Source organism: Furipterus horrens, unplaced genomic scaffold (assembly GCF_987537825.1).
Source record: "Furipterus horrens unplaced genomic scaffold, mFurHor1.1.pri manual_scaffold_7, whole genome shotgun sequence".
Lineage (NCBI taxonomy): Eukaryota > Metazoa > Chordata > Mammalia > Chiroptera > Furipteridae > Furipterus > Furipterus horrens.
Window position 1 is genome coordinate 13,001,381 of NW_028327177.1, and position 15,149 is coordinate 13,016,529.

General features: G+C 44.4%; 1 protein-coding gene across 1 annotated transcript in view; it reads right to left on the reverse strand.

Annotated features, from left to right (window-relative positions):
• DEPTOR (DEP domain containing MTOR interacting protein) overlaps window positions 1–15,149 on the reverse strand; it is a 116,845-nt gene that overhangs the window by 75,026 nt on the left and 26,670 nt on the right. Inside the window, exon 2 of the mRNA XM_090283416.1 lies at window positions 842–1,020. Within this exon, the coding sequence (XP_090139542.1) occupies window positions 842–1,020 (179 nt within the window). The remainder of the gene's footprint in view (window positions 1–841; window positions 1,021–15,149) is intronic.

The following is a 15,149-nucleotide window of genomic DNA, read 5'->3' on the forward strand; positions in this document are numbered from 1 at the left end:
TTAGCTATCATATATCATCATTATCGTTATCTATGAAAAAAGGGTTACAAAATTCAATTCATCATTCATTCCACAAACTCTGCTGGAGCATGATATGGGGGTAGGCATCCACCACACAGAATGTGAAATCTAGTGCGATAAAGAGAAATGTCAATATGTAATTAAAATGTGGTGTGATAAGCCTCTCAAAGAGCTGAGGAGATACTGGGAGTTCAAAGGAACAGCACCCAGTACCCCAGTTACCTAGCTTTGGGGACTGGATGCTTCTCTGGAAAGTTTGCATGGAAGCAGAGACCTGAACGAGTAGCAATTGGGCATTCTAGCCCAAGAAAAAAAGGACGTGTGAAAGATCTTGGCCAGGGTTAGAGATCTCACGGAGAGGTGTTCATGAATACTCATTGCACTGTTGAGAGTGACAGCAAAAGCTGCAAACAACCTAAACGTCCCTGGAGAAATGTACGATGGCACAATTACACATGGCATACGCAGCAGGGAAAATGAGAATACGGGGGATACGTGATCAATGTGGATGCATCTCCCCCAAAGCACGTTGCTCAAGCTGCAAAAGAATAAACTTGCATTGCTATAATGGTTTAAAACATTTAAAATAATATGATATGTTGCTAAGAGATGCATATGTAGAAAGGAAAAGTATATAAAGAAGCCCACGGAAATAAATGCAAATGCCTCTTAGTGGGGGGAAGGAAATGGAGCTGGGGAAAGCTATACAGGAGACAATTAAAGTCAAATGTTTAATTTCTGAAATGGGAGGTTCATATCTGGAAGAGAAGATGTAGTCCTTCATTTCCCCTCAGGTGACCTGGACTGTCACCTCACTCACCGTGATGAATGATGCCCCGGTCTGCTAACTTCTGCATGAGTTTTATCGCCGTCTCTCTGTCAGAAGCCTCTTTGTGTTCAATCAGCCAGTCGATCAGTTCTTTTGCGACAAAACAGTTTGGGTAGGTTTTGAGATGATGTCGCCTGTCTTTAATCACCTTTTCTTCATGCAGCCTGAGCCTAGAAAGAAAATTTGGCAATCATTTTAGAAAATGTGGTGACAACGCAAATGATTATACCAATGCCAGAGGGCGGGGACAGAATGGAAGCTCTGCAGGTACCAGGGTGCCATTCAACTAGTCCCATGTCAGTGGGTGATTTCCTCCCTGTTGGAGCCCAGAGGCCCCAGAGAGTGATTCCACCCCCAGGTCTAGAGATGACTCAGGTAAACAGGCGGGAAACACAACCAGATCACTTAAGCTCTCCTGCCACTCAGGGGACAGGAAAGTGCTCCCACCTCTCCCCTGCCTCACTCGCTTCTCTTTCTGTCTCCAGCAGAGGACTTATGGCTTTGAACAACTAATGCACAAAAACTCTGAAACCAGGTACTTCCTCTTCATCACAGATTGCTCAAGGTCCACCATATTTGCATTCATTCATTCATTCATATGGTAAATACGATTGAGTGTCTATTACCCACCTGCCCATTAGGCACTTTTGAGCATTAGAGGCATGCATTGGCAAATACACCAAGGCCCTTACTTTTATGGGCCTTGTTTTCTATACGGGCAACAGGTAGTTCTTTCTGAGGCCCACTAGGTTCCAGGGGCTGGTTTGAGCACTTTCTCGTAGATTGAATCACTTAATGTTCACAATAATAGTCTCATCGGGACTTATTATTGCTATTCCTTCCTTCCCTTCTCTCTGCCTCCCTTCCTCCCTCCCTTCCTTCCTTCCTTCCCTCCTTCTAGCAGAGAGAACTGAGGTCTCAGAGACGTTAAGTCTCAGCGACTTGCCTAAAACCACACAGCTAAGATCTGAACCCTGATGGTTGCACTTCAGAGTCCTGTTTTTCAATCACCACATCATGCTGCCTCTAGCTAGGGAGGGATAATCAAAAAGTCCCCAAAATGGATTAAAGCTGTTGGATAAATACAATTTATTTTTAGGCTGATGGATGAGCGTGGAGGTAAGTGGTTGACACAGAGCCTTCACTTACTCTCTTTTCAGAACTCAGTGATATTTTTTCCCCAAAAGTTAAACCTGCCTGAAAAAAAAAAAGTTTTTTCCATTTGTCTGTCTTTCTCCGATCAGCTTTGCATATACTTCTTAATTCTCAAGTGAACCAGTAGGTCAGCTTCCCTCCTCCTTCACCCGCTTGGCTCCTGTGCTCCTTACATCTATGCTCAACAGTGTTGTGCAATGGGGTTGCCACGTGAGAAAAATCACAAAGCAACTGTGTGACCTGGGCAAGTAACTTAATGTCTCTTTTTTTCCCTGGAAAATGTCTACCCTGTCCTTGCAATGCTGAGATTTAGGGCTATTATATCTGTGAAGCACCAGCAACACAGCACAGTGCCTGACACATAACAGGGCCCACCGTCCTCTCCCCCACTCCCTAAGAAAGGAACTAGATCATACTCTCGCCTGTTTTTGAACAGAGTGCACTAAGTGATCATGGGTTTTGATATCCCAAAAGTCGTGGTTAGGGGCTGGGAGCATACTGGGCTGGAGCTCTGAGGCCAAGGTGCTCTTCTTTGCTAGATGCTGTTATAGGCTGAGCAGTGTCCCCTAAAAGTCCTATGTTGAGGCTCTCAGCCCTCAGAATGTGACTGTATTTGAAGATAGTCTTTTAAAAGGCAATTCAATTACAATGAGGTCAATAGATTGGGCCCCAATCCAATACGACTGGTGTCGTTATCAAAAGAGGGACGCGGACACAGACATGTGCAAAGGGAAGACACATGAAGACACAGAGAGAAGGTGGCTGTCTACGAGCCAAAGGGAGGCCTCAGAAAAAACCAACCCTGCCAACATCTTGAGCTCAGATGTCTAGCCTCCAGAACTGTGAGAGAGTCAACTTCTGTTGTTTAAGTCACCCAACCTATGATACTTTGTTATGACAGCCTGAGCTAAGAAAACCAACTGTTGAAAAGACTGGAGGCCCCTGCGCAGTCTGGGGATGAAGGAAGGGCTCAGCTGGGGCATCTGCAGGGGGGAGGGGCGAGGAGGAGAGAAACGAGAGAGTCCTAACATCTGTTAACCGCACAGAAAAAAAAAGAACCATGTGAGTGGGGTTCCTACCATATGCCCAGTACTATACAAAGCATTTTCACACTGGTTGACTTAACTAACTGCAATGGCCTAACATTTGCATCCCCCCAACATTTCTATGTTGAAATACCAAATGCCAAATGTCTAACCACTATGCTGTTCACCTGAAACTAATAAAATATTGCATGTCAACTGTAATTAAAAATTTGAAAAAACATTAAAAAAAAATAATTTTAAAAAGAAAGAAATACCCGTCCCAAATGTCAGTCACAAGGACAGTTGGGAAGAAAAAACTAGGACTATGAATGAAGACTTGGCTGTCATCCTGGCTGCGTATAATTCCAGGTGATCAAACTTCTGAGCACAAAGGTCCCATTGGTAAAATGGTGTCCATGCTGATTACACTTTCAAAGTTCACTAATAAGGATAAAGATGGCATTTGAGCCTTTAGTATGTGCTACGGACAATTTTAACTATTTGACTGATATTAACCGTCATGCCAACTCCCCAAGGCAGGTCATGTTAAAACTACAAAGGATACCCATGTAAAGATGTAATTATTACTAAAAAATAAATGAGCTCTACTTAAAAAATAAAAAAAAAATACATGTTCACAGAAGTGCGCCAAAGTCATCACATCTATCCTTCTAATGAATTCAGTGACAATGACACTGAGTAATTTGTTTAACATGCTCAAAGTGGCAGAATGCGAAACATTCATTCTTAAGTGTGATGTCTGTCAGGAATGCAAGAATAATGAAGACCAATTTATTTAGAAATTGAAATGTGGGATAAACTACCCTATAATTTGGTGGAGGAGGAATAAGTTATGAGCCAAAGAGAAGTTTTAGCTGCTGTAAACTTTCCAACTTAAAAAAATAATAATTAGGTAATGTTTGCCTTTAAATACTACAGAATAGAACCTTTCAGTTACTGTTCTTTCATGAACCCCCAGCTTGGTGCTAATTCTTGAGCATATTTGATTCCCGCCGGTTCCCACCCTACTCGGGGAGAAAGGACTAGACAGCACCCCTCTGCCCACCCGGGCCTGGTACATTTCCATGTTTAGAAAACTGAGCAGATATGTGAAGGAGAGGAAAGGACTCTGGATCCAGGAGAGAGTCTGAAACTTGATATGTTTAGACATGTAACCAGGGGTTAAAAATGCTCAATAACTGTGCTACCATCTATTTTTTTTTCTTTTATACTCAGAAACAGAATCCTAAAAAGGAGCACTGAAAATTGTATATTCCAGGAAAAGGTAGCCCAGTAGAGAGGTAAGAATTTTTGCATTGCAAACACATAAGGAAGTGTTTTGCCTGGTACCGTGGGTCCTTCAAATAAAGGAATGCACAAAAGCACGCAGAGAAATGCCACCATTTTTTTTCCAAAAAGGTAAGGAGGCTTCTCACTAACTTAGTAGTTCCCACCCCACAACTTAGTAACTGTCTACTATCATGAAATCATTAGCTAAGTCTCTTTAAAAACTACCTATGCTTCCACTTCTAGGGTAACCAGTTTATGGAGTTTTAATCCCTTATTGTGTGTGTGTGTGTTTTTTAAAAAATCATGTCTTTTCACTTGAACTAAACTTACCCTTAACAATTTTCATAGCTTTTAATGCATATATTTGCATGAAGATCCCCAAGAAGGGGACAGAGTATGCAATATGTCCAAGTTTCATAGAAAAATGGGAATTTTGCATAGCTGAACCTCTCATGGAATAGCATTCTCTAGGACAGGAGTTCTCAACCTGTGGGTTGTGACCCCTTTGGGGATCGAACGACCCTTTCACAGGGGTCGCCTAAGACCATTGGAATACACATATATAATTACATATTGTTTTTGTGATTAATCACTATGCTTTAATTATGCTCAATTTGTAACAATGAAAATACATCCTGCATATCAGATATTCACATTATGACTCATAACAGTAGCAAAATTACAGTTATGAAGTAGCAACGAAAATAATTTTGTGGTTGGGGGTCACCACAACATGAGGAAGTGTATTAAAGGGTCACGGCATTAGGAAGGTTGAGAACCACTGCTCTAGAAAGACTGCAAAATGCTGACCTAGGGGCTAAAGCCACACTGTTAAATGCATCATCTTGCCTGGACACTCCAGTCACATTATCTGCCTTGTCCAACATCCCCTTTGAGTTAAAAACTACCTTCCACACCTTACCCACCTGAGCAGGGTTCCAAAACCGCTGCCTGCTTTCTTTGCATGGGGCGTCCCTGTCCATGCCTACGGGCGGTTCAGCAAGGAGACCAGGGGCGTAACAGTCCATCCAATTTAAGGGACAATAATTAGCTCAGCCAAGCAGAATGGCTCCCTCCCAGATTTAAACTAGAGTGCAGTTTTCAAACTGTAGTTGTGCCATGGAACACTTCTTTTTTTTTTTTTTTTAAGATTTTATTTTTTTCTTTTTAGAGAAAGGGAAGCAGGGAGAGAAACATCAGTGTGTGGGAAATACACAGATTGGTTGCCTCTCACACACCCCCAACTGGGGACCTGGCCTGCAACCCAGGCATGTGCCCTGACTGGGAATTGAACTGGCAACTTTTGATTCATAGGCCATGTTCAATCCACTGAGCCACACCAGCCAGCGCCATGGCACACTTTCTTGAAGCAGAAGTTACCCAGATGTGGGGTGCTCTGGCTAAAGGAGTTTGGCTGCCAAGTCCAAGTACATACTGCCTGATTTCCCCATTCAGTTCTCCCATGTACACTCTCCACATCCTCCAGTGTCTACAGGGAAACCTAGGACAGAGGTTCAAAGTCCCCAGGACTAGAAGACACAGAGGAGCAACGGGTGTGGAGAAGGAGAGCACAGCAAGGCTGAGAGGTCAGGAACAAGAGCCCCGAAGCTGGAAATGAGAGATGGCAAGAGACAGCCTGCAGCGCCTGGGTTCCTTGGAGTTTTCTGGTCTTCTTCCTGTTATGCACACCCCATAGCAACCAGAACAGTGCCCATCCCTTCAGGTGGTGGTATGGGCCTCAATTCCTTGGTTCCAAAAGAACCTCACCTACCCAGGTTCTAAGGAGCATGTTCTGAAATAGCATTCTCTACAAAGACCTCCCACCCTGACCCCAGGCCTCCTCCCAAGCTTTCTGGCCTCTCTCCTAACCACAAATTAAAATGTACGAATATTTGCTTTATCAAAAAAATGTGTCCATGTTGCAGTCTGGACACACTGGGCTCTTCTCCATCCCCTGAACATGCCATCACTCTCCAAGCCTCTGGTCCAGACGGAGCCCTCTGCTTAGAATGCTCCCCACTCCAGGCCTCAATAATTCAAAAAATTCTACTTGCTCTTCAGCTTGAAGGACACCTCCCTCTGTGAATGTCTTCCCAGCCTTCCAAAGCCAGGAAACAACCTCTCCTCTGTTTTCTCCTAATATTTTAATGACACTAATAAAGCATTCATCCTACTGTATTACAATTAAATGAGGTCAGGGATACGAAAGGAGAGCTGCTTATTTAGTTTTACCATTCTTGTTCCTGGGGCATGGGAGGGGCTCGATCCTCACTTGTGGGAATAATGTTGGTGCTATGCACTCCATAACAATCCACATCAGTCAACTCAATCCACACGGCACTCCCGGGGAGAAGAACCGTCTCTATTTTAGCTGCCTTTTCAATGCCACTGGCGAAGAAATTTCAGTACAAAAACCACCTTCCCATCATTCATCTCAGACCGCTGGTCCACAGGCTTTAGAGTCAAGGTGATTCTGTAATGTTCTATTCCTGTCGAGCTAACCAGCTGCCGAAATTGCATCAGACGATCTCCTCTTTCAGCCTCAACAGAACAAACACTACTGAGTGCAGGGGTGTTATTAATCCCAAGAAATTACCAACCATCTGATAAGGAAAGGAGAAATTGTTGTTTTTTCAATAGCTTGCAAAGAACTGCAGTGGGTTGTAAAAGCCAGGGAACAAAAGAGAGACAGAAACTACAGATGCTCATTTAAAAACAGTGTCATAAATATCAGCCAAAGTAAACAGTTTAATTAAAAAACACAGCAAGCCCAGCAGTGGGGCTGACTGTCTGAGCCCTGTGATTTGGGCCGTAGCCCTGACATAGATGTGCTTTAAACCAAAGCCGTTGTCCTTTGCAGATGTTCTGCAACAGCCAGTATCTGTCCCTGAGGATCAGAGAACTAAGAGAAAATCACTGTTCATCACCCATCCTAAAAGGATGAGAAAAAAGACAGGAACAAGTGAAATCTAACATACTGCATTTCCTTTGAATGTTTGGATTTATTTTATAATTAAAATTTCAAATGATCAAAAAAACACATGTTCATGGTAGAGAAAAACAATTCAAATACGTGTAATACAAAGTTGGGTAACTGGTGATAAATTGTGGTTATTGAAGCTAAGAGATAGATCCATGGGAGTTTGCTACACTATTGTATTTACTTTGGGATGTGTTTTAAATTTTCCTCAACCCCACTTTCCACAGAAACCCAATACTAATAGTTGTGTATGTATCCTTGCAAAAATTGGTTATGCACACATATATGTGTGTGTTTCTGTGCGACAGGGTCCTAATACAATACACATTTCATGTTGTTTTGCTTGAAGATGTCTGAGTTCTCCTGGCCTAGTCAGAACAACATAGCAAACACAGGCAGTGACAAGTAGGAAAGAGAATCAAACTGGTTAATGGTTACAGAGCACATGCGATTCAGGAGAGCCAAGAGGAACTGGTCTCAGAAACACACACACAGATGCACGCACGTTAACATGCACACAGCTGTGGTGACTACCTTCTACGGCGGTACTGTCAAATGGTTCACCAGCAAGGCTCCTTTGCAGGACAGCTGTCAGCAAAGGCTCTGGGACTCGGAAAGTCTCTCTACAAAGCCCTTCCAGGCCTCCTGTCAAGTCAGCACAGAGTCCCGTGCATACCGTGTCTTGTCACCACAATGAATGGAGATGGTAAACACGTCCAGGCAGAGAGTATGTCTGACGCCAAGTCCCATATATCATTTACTATTTAACATCATGACAAAGCAGTATGAGCAGAAATAATAGCAGTAACACCTGACATCTGAACGGAGCCATCAACTGTCAGAGTTGAGACTAACAATGCCCCTGTGAATGAGGAAGCCACCGTCATACTCACTTGACGGAAGTGAGCTCAGAAAAATCAACGTGATATGACCAAGTTACATCTGTAGAGGAAGAGAGAGTCAGGATTTGAACGCAGATCTTCCGATTTTTATGTGTAGGGCACTTTCCGTGCCATCCCATTTATAATGGCTGAAGCTCCTGTCTTCTGCCTATTTTATGCTCAAACAGGCTAAGAAGGAAAAACCATTCTAGTCATGCTAGTGTGCATTGGGAAGGTGAAAATTTATGCAATTTATGCATCACACAGATCCTGCTACCATTGTAAACACAGATGGTGTTCACAAAAGTGCCTACAAAAGAAGTCACATTGCCTTCATGTTGGCACTAATGACGATGACACTCCTGGGGGACAGGGAATGGACCTGGTGAGTCACACCATCCCAGAGAGTCAGCATCAGTTCACGTGGAATATATAACAAGTGCTTTTTAATGACATGTGCAGAAAGGCTCAGGAGTCCCTTTTAAATCTCTCATGTCTAATAGCTATGTATGGTTCCAGATGGGTAAAAAATGTATTGGGGTGATCACTGTGTACGATATATAAATGTCTAATCACTATGCGGTATGCCTGAAACTGATATAATAGTGTATGTCAACTATAATTGCAAAATAAAAAACAATTTAAAATAAATAAATACATTTTCCATCTCATCCTTGAGATAAGAGGTAAGTATAGGGCCAAGATGGGAAGGTCCCTAAGTCAGCCTTTCTTATCTCATGAGACCTGATATTTTCACTGCATTTTTCTTCTATACAGACTTTCTCCTAAGAGGTCTCCTGTTCTAAAGGAACAAAGAGCAATGTATCAACATCTCCAGCTCTGATCTCTTCCTCAGAAGACTCAGAAGAACGGTCCTCTTCCTGTTTGCAAAGTGCCTTTCCAAGAAGCTCCCAATTTTTTTTTTTTTTTTCAAACAAGTCATGCTTTGTTTACATACCACACCCAGGAGTAGCAGGCCTCTAATTGCCATGTTACAGGTGCAGGAACAAGCCTGGAATGGTTCGTGGAACTCACCCAGGACACAGAATGATTCAGCATCAGTACTGGTAAAAGTCCTTACTGTCTTCTTGGTAAAGGGCTGGGCAGGGCTCTGAGAGCTTGGCGACTGCTTCCAATCATGGGCCCCAAACCCCATCCTGCACCCCTGTCCCTAAGGATGCCGTGTCCTGACTCCTTCTTCCGGATACACAGGGCTTTGCTTTTCACTTACAACAGTGGTTCTCAAACTGGGAAGTACGTTATGTCCCACCCTTTACCTCTGCTCCCCAGATTTGGCATAGGGCCAGCACTTGGTGCTGTTCAGGCGGTCCCGAGTGGGGCATAAGGAAGGATAGTTTTCAGGTAGGAATAGGAACTCAGTGGCATTAGGGAGCAAATTAACTTCCTGCCTTCCTCATTCACTAGTCCTCATTCACTCAAAGGAGAGCTGAGGAGCCAGAGTTCAAATTCAAGTTCCAGCCATGATTCACTGCGTAACTTTGCACAAAGCATTCAACTTCTCAGTGCCTCTGTTTCCTCATCTACAAAATGGGCATAATCACGTATATGTTATATTGTGACGATCAAATGAGAAACTAGATAAGAGTGCTTAGCACATAATAATAAGCTTTCAATTAATGTCAACTCTTCCTGTTGCTATTATTATGAAATATACTTCACTGGCAGGTTTTGCCATAGCACCATCAAGATGCCATGAAATAAGCATTTCGGTTCCTTTTTAGAACAAATGCAGTCCTCAGCCAGCCATTATTTTCCAGCATGGAGGCAGGGTTTTACGCTAAATTTGCTTGTCCCTGGAGGTGAGTCAGGAACAACAGGGTGGGCTGGCAACTTCTGGATAGACGGGGCTGCTCCTTTTTGTTAAAGAATTAGCAGGAAAGCCCTGCAGGTGGAGTGGCAGGTAGAAGCAGAGGGAATCAAAGGGGAGAGAGTGCTCAGTCACTGCCTGAAAATAACCCGGGTCTCTGCTCCTCGTGTGAACTGCTAGAAGCAAACGCACACCTAAAATCACTGAATTGTTTTAACTTCAGGATATCTAGTACAAGCCCTCCATGACATCACTGTGTTACAAATGGGAAAACTGAGACCTGGGGAAGTTGGGTGACCTGCCCACATTCTCTGCCGGGACGTCAACCATGACCTTCTGCCTCTGGCCGGGCTATCTGCTGGACTCCATGTGGGACCATCTGGAAAGGAAGCTGCTGATAATCTAGAGCTTTATCGAGGAGTGGCCCACGGACAGAGCGCTGGCCCAGACTCTCTGGACAGCCTTGCAGGTCATGTCTGGTAGGTAACACCCAGATGGCACTCATGTCTTGAGAAAGACACTTCGATCCAGTGTTGAAAACTGAACACTTTGTCCCTGAGAAAAATGTCATAGGGCCAATTTTTAAACCAAAAAATAAATTTAAAAAAAGTTTTATATATATATAAAGATTAAGTCCAAAAGATCATGAAATAATGATTACAATGAATGGAATATGAAAAATTCACGCCAGGTGATCTGCAGACTGAGGCAGACATTCCGTGTACGGAAGGTGAGGGCCGTGAGGCTCAGAGGCAGCCGGCAGGAAGGTCACCTGGAGGGCTTGTTCCAGCAGATGGCTGGGCCCAAGGATTTGCATTTCTAACAAAAGCCCAGGTGATGCTGCTGCTGCTCCTTGGGGAGCACGCTTTGCAAACCACTGGGGTGCAGCAAAACAGAACCCATATTGTGTGACGAAGTGAAAAGAAGCAAAGGGCGCTGGGAGGAGGCAGGGAGGAGAGCCGTCCCTAAGGTGTGTGCTGATCAAGCGGACCTTTGTGGGTCAGGGCGTGGTCAAGGTGAAAAACACTCTCCGGAGGTAAGTTTCCAGGCACTGGAGCAACCTCACGGGGGACCAGGACGCCGTGAGTCTGTGGCCCCCACCCTGCAAAAACCCTACAAAGCTGACAAGTGAACCAACTCCCTGGCCAGACTTCCAGTATGATGTCTGGAGCCCCTCCTTCTGCTCAATAAGGCTCACCCTCCTAGAACGGGAGCGCAGCCTTCACCCAATAAGAAGTTGTAACAGTCTCTTTTTTTTTTAAGACAGGTCTTGGCTAAGAAACAGATGACAGGCTCGCCCATATTAAATGTAATCAGGACAGAGGAGGAAAGGGTTGGCCCCACATGTGGGAAAGGATGCCCAAGGCAGAAACCGGGCTGAGAAAGCAGACTTCACTTGGTCCCAGCCGGGACTGAGCCGCAGAAGCCAGGTACTGTGTAGTCTCTGGGAGGAATTGGGCCCCCTAAACCGTAGTGTGTGCAGTGTCCGTCTTGGGAACATGGCCCAGGGGAGGGCTCTGTCCAATTAGGACTTGAGTTTCCTTATCTGGAAAATGAGGAAGCTGACTAGATTTATCTCTCAAGAAAAACCTCTTTCAACTCCAACTTCTCTGTTTTTACAGGACACCCTAAAGAGCCTCCAGGGTAAAGCCTCACTCCCAAGATCAAAACAGAACAGGCTGTTCGGGGCACATCTTGTACTGAAACTATCCACCGCAGACCACAGCACCAAGGAGCACGAAACAGCAAATTTCATTTCCTTTGGGCTTTCAAACAAGGATGACTATATCCAAGAGACTCTTGTGCTAAGCATGCTGTACACACACCGTGTAGGGTTACAATCGTCTATTTTCAGCTCGCAGGACAGAAGCTGGAGCTGCCAAACTGCCAGAGGCTCTGGGTTGGGTGTGCAGGTCTATAACATAAGAGAAAAACAAGGTTTCTCGGGGCTTAACGATATTTCAGGAGCCCTCAGAAGTGTGGAGGCAGCTTCCTGCTAAGGGGCTGCCGGTAAAGGATTTCTCAGCCCCTATGCATTTATTGAGCCCCAACTGCATACCAGGCGTAGCTTAAACAAGTGCTCATGGGGAACTAGTTTCTGTAGTTCAAGGCCTGTGAAACTGAAACAGGTGCTGTTCCTTCAAAATAAAAAAAATGTTGTTTTTATGTGTATAGGACTCACACACACACACACACACACACACACACACACACACCAAAGTCTCCATAATATTCTAAAACTGAATTTACCCAACATTATTATTTTCCTCTCCTTCTGTTTCCTCTGCTTTAACCAAATGCACCCCATTTCTGTCACTGTCCCGAAATGTATGTTATTCTTTTGTCAGTATATGCTGCCCCTCTTTTCCTACCCATCCATTAAGGTCTAACCTAACTCAACCTTCTCCCATGTTTTCTCTCATCCAGCCGGATGGTACCTAGCTTCCCTGACTCCCACATGATGTATTTCCTACAGTGCTCGTGTTTACCCACATCGTCTATTGTATTACTTTTCTCTTATGTGCATCCATTCTCTTCAACCACACTACAAATGGTATGAGTAAAGAACTCTCTTTCTTTCGTATTTCCCAAAGTGTCTGGGATAGGGCTAATGGTAAGCGATCTCAGTTCGTATAGGGTCTGAGCTTTGATCTTTGTTTTCAGCTGCACTGCAAGAAACTCCAGCACACTACAAAATGCAGAACTTGAGTGTGTCATCTTGGGCCCTTCAGTGACTGCGTACATACCCACCCGCGTTGTACATACTCAGAAGCACTTCAAAGTGTTTCTGTCGTTGCTTTGCTATTAATAGGAAGGAGTAGCTACCTAGACCACCCGTGTTTGTGTTTGGTTCCCTTGGAGAAGAAATGTTAAGTATTTCTTCCTTCAGGACGAGTCCACGCTATTCCTCACAGAATGTGTATACAGCAGGCGTCTGATTTTTCGCTCAAGCTCTATCTGCTGTCAGGATCCAGGCAGGTCTGGGCAGGTGGGTGGATGGGGCTCTCTGGAGGTCTCTGACAGCTTTGCAAAGGAACCAGACCACCAGAGAGGAAGGAAATTTGGAGAAGGCCATGGTACTGGCAGCCTCAAAGACAAGGGGCCAAATCTGAAGGTACTGTGCTCACTCAAGATCTATGAGGCCATGGGCCAGAGGTAGCTCTGCTGTGGGGAAAAGGTGACAAAGCCTCAGGGAGGACCCTAAGGGACAGGTGTGACCATCTCTGGTATTCGCTGTTGTATTGCCAGAGCATAACGCCAGCCCCCTTCAACACTCTCAGAACATGGGAGACACAAATCCATCATCACTTCACTGCTGCCCTTGCTCTACTCCCTCCATCCCTGCCCTGCCTCCCCACAAAACACACACATTCTCTCATCATAGTCATTCCCTACTAAACTAGCTCCCCTTCCCAAACACCTGATTTCTAGGAATAACTCCTCGAATATTCCAGCCACACCGGCAACACTCACAACCACCTTGACCTAAGAACTCCTCAATAACAGAAATTAGGATTCAGCTATCTTTTGTATTCTCAGCAGTCTTTATAGTGTTGATAGGAGCTCAGAAAATGTTTCTTGTAAATAAAAGGGATGAGGGGGAGGTTGTGGTGTGCTAGTGACGTTCTATTTCTTGATATAGGTGCTGATTATACAGAGATATTATACGGTAAACATTTGTGAACGCAAAGAAAATGTTTCTCGGACTCAGAGTTCTTCACGCAGCATGTTTAAGCTGTCATCAAGTTCTGTTGTTGACCCCTCGGAAAGTCCCTTTGATCTGCCCTCATTTCTCAACCACTGTTCTAAGTCCAGGGTCTTCTTGTTTAGTCTCTGGATCTCCAGTCTTCCAACATATAGTACCTGCTGCCCAACTCACCTCTCGTCCGTAAGGACACATGGACTCTCCTTTAATTTTGATTCGCTACAGGCTCTGAGGCCTCTGCCCAGCAGTGACAGTTCCCTCACTTTGCCTCTCTCCCTTATCAACCACGGTGACCTCCATTCCCAGCCCCAGGCTCCTGCCCCGAACGAGCAGGCGCATCTCCTCTGTCCACCCCATTCCTGTGCCTTTGTTCACGGTATTCCCATTACCAGGAATTCCATCCTTCTTCCCTTCAACTTGCACAAAAACGTCTCACTTTTCCTCCTGTGCCGCCTCACCAGGAAGTCACCTCCTTCTTTTCTAGGTCGCAAGGATTTCTGCTTTCTAAAACCACCGCTTAAATATGCCAGGGTTCTTTGCTATATTTTTATCCAGTTGTTCTCCACGTATTCATGGAATCTCATTCTATTTCTCCATCTAAAAGTCATCTTCCTGAGGGCAGGAATCATGCTGTTTATTTCCTGATATCTTGTTTAATGCAAACAAAGGCTGGCCCCACAGGCTCTCTATAAATACTTGCAGGCTGAGTAACTAAAGATGAAATATTATCAGCAGGTCTACATATACAAAGTTATTCTGGGAGAAAAAGATGAACTAATATATATTTATATATATATGTATAAATAATCTCCTAGTTTCTCTGAAATTTGCTAAAGAAATCCGTTCTCTCTATATATCTGAAAGTACCTAAGCTTAAATAATCTATAATAAAATGTTAATTACACTTTTAAAAGGTTCACGTGCACTGCCTTAAATCTTGTTCAAACCCATCTATGAATTGCAAGGCACTGTTTGTTGCCGTACGAAAAAGACAGTTCTGTTGCTACAACATCAGAGACCCCTGGATTCAGAAGTCCAACAGAAAAATATGCTTTTGAAGTTGTTATCATTCCCAGTAAGAGCCACAGTGGGAGGAAGAATGGCCTCATTCTCTCCAACTGCTTATACAAGGGCTGTTTACCATCCTGATGGGCCTCTCTCCATGCCAAGGGCTTCACAGTACCACTTTTATGAGTCGCCCGCCACAAGCGCCATGTGATGTGCAGGAATATTACTGCTCCGTTGAACAGAGCGAATGCCCTCATGAGACAGAGAAGTTATGTGAAGGACTTGCCCCCCTGCTCCCCAATGTAAGAGTGAGAGTCAGAGCTAAAACGCAAAGCTCTGGTTTTCTGCTTCGATCCCTGGGAAAATCGACACAGCTCTTCCTTCACTGAAGCTGAGACACACTTGTCACCAGCTCGTGGCTTTAGG